General features: G+C 64.3%; 1 protein-coding gene across 1 annotated transcript; it reads right to left on the minus strand.

Annotated features, from left to right (window-relative positions):
- On the minus strand, positions 1–1,177 carry XKR7 (XK related 7). Its single transcript, XM_008634182.2, has 2 exons — positions 1,051–1,177; positions 1–968 (listed from the first exon to the last, which is right to left on the minus strand). The coding sequence occupies exons 1-2, from the start codon at positions 1,172–1,174 to the stop codon at positions 16–18; spliced, it is 1,077 nt and encodes a 358-aa protein (XP_008632404.1). The 5' UTR covers positions 1,175–1,177; the 3' UTR covers positions 1–15.
- Between the last annotated feature and the right edge of the window lie 6 nt (positions 1,178–1,183).

Here is a 1,183-nt window from a genome sequence, read left to right on the forward strand (position 1 = left end):
CTCACGCTCCCCAACCTACACGGTGGTCTCATACTCCAGCACCTCCTGCGGGGCGCCGGGGGTGCGGTACTGCAGGCGTGGGGTGGTGGGCGACGCGTACTCCAGCGCCAGGATGGTCTTCCGCAGGCGCCGGTCGATGAAGTGGGCATCCCAGGCCGGGTACTTCTTCCTGGGCAGGTCAATGCGGATGACGGGCCCCTCTGTCCGCGGGGCGCGGGCGGCCGGCGCCGGCGGGGCACAGGGTCTCACCTGGAAGACGGGCACGCAGCTGTCCCGCTCCCCCGGCGCCCCCTCCCGCTCCCCCCCTGTAGTCCGCGGCAGCGAGCGGGGGGGGCTGGTGACGGCTTCCACGGGGGACCCCGGCACTGGGGGAGGCTCCTGTCGGAAGATGCAGCCCACAGAGCGGTGGCTGAAGATGGGGCCATTGGGGTGCAAGAGGCAGTAGTAGATGAACATGAAGAAGATGCCGAGGGCGAAGCTGGAGCTAACCACGCAGACGAGGATTAAGGCGTCGAAGTCGGAGGTGGTCCTGCGGTCGTAGTACAGGAACCAGAGGATGGTGAGGGCGGCGTTCTCCGACAGCGTGATGATGTAGTAGATGCACATGCGGTAGCGGCTCCGGCCCTCCTTGACGTTGAACCAGCAGAAGATGTAGATGATGCCCACCACCATGTTGTAGATGATCTCCTCCCACTTGGACATGCAGAAATCCGTCTCGCCCTGGATGATCCAGAAGGTCATGATGCACCAGTGGGTGACGATGAAGATGCCGAAGTAGAGCTGGAACACGGAGGCGAAGAGGGCAAAGGCGATGGCACGAGCAGCGATGGTGAAGAGGTGCCAGAGGATCTGCACCACGGCGCCCTTGTAGGACATGGGCATCTTGTCCTCCCGCGAGTCCCGCAGCACCTTCTGGTAGGACGCGATCATCCAGGCCAGTGAGACCAGCGAGGCCGAGGCCGAGAGTCCTGCAGGGAGTGGCCATGAGAGCCCATGGAAGCCAGGGACCCCCCTCCCACCACCCTGTCCCCTGTGAGGGCTGTCCCTTACCCTGCAGAGGCTCGATGCTGTTCTGCTGCACCATGATGCTGAGCTGCAGCACGAGCTGGGGCGCGCTCTTGAGGAAGGCCTCCAGCAGCCGCAGCCTGCTGATGTCTGCGCTCTCACACATCATACGCCAGTA

The sequence above is a fragment of the Corvus brachyrhynchos genome, unplaced genomic scaffold (genome assembly GCF_000691975.1).
Source record: "Corvus brachyrhynchos isolate BGI_N302 unplaced genomic scaffold, ASM69197v1 scaffold10, whole genome shotgun sequence".
NCBI classification, from domain to species: domain Eukaryota; kingdom Metazoa; phylum Chordata; class Aves; order Passeriformes; family Corvidae; genus Corvus; species Corvus brachyrhynchos.

What these genes read in the sequence shown, in the direction of transcription:
- XKR7 (XM_008634182.2), bottom strand. Translation starts at nt 1,174, where the DNA reads ATGATGTGTGAGAGCGCAGACATCAGCAGGCTGCGGCTGCTGGAGGCC. An exon ending in CAGCATCGAGCCTCTGCAGG is followed by an intron (nt 969 to 1,050) that starts GTAAGGGACAGC and finishes CACTCCCTGCAG; the next exon opens with GACTCTCGGCCTCGGCCTCG.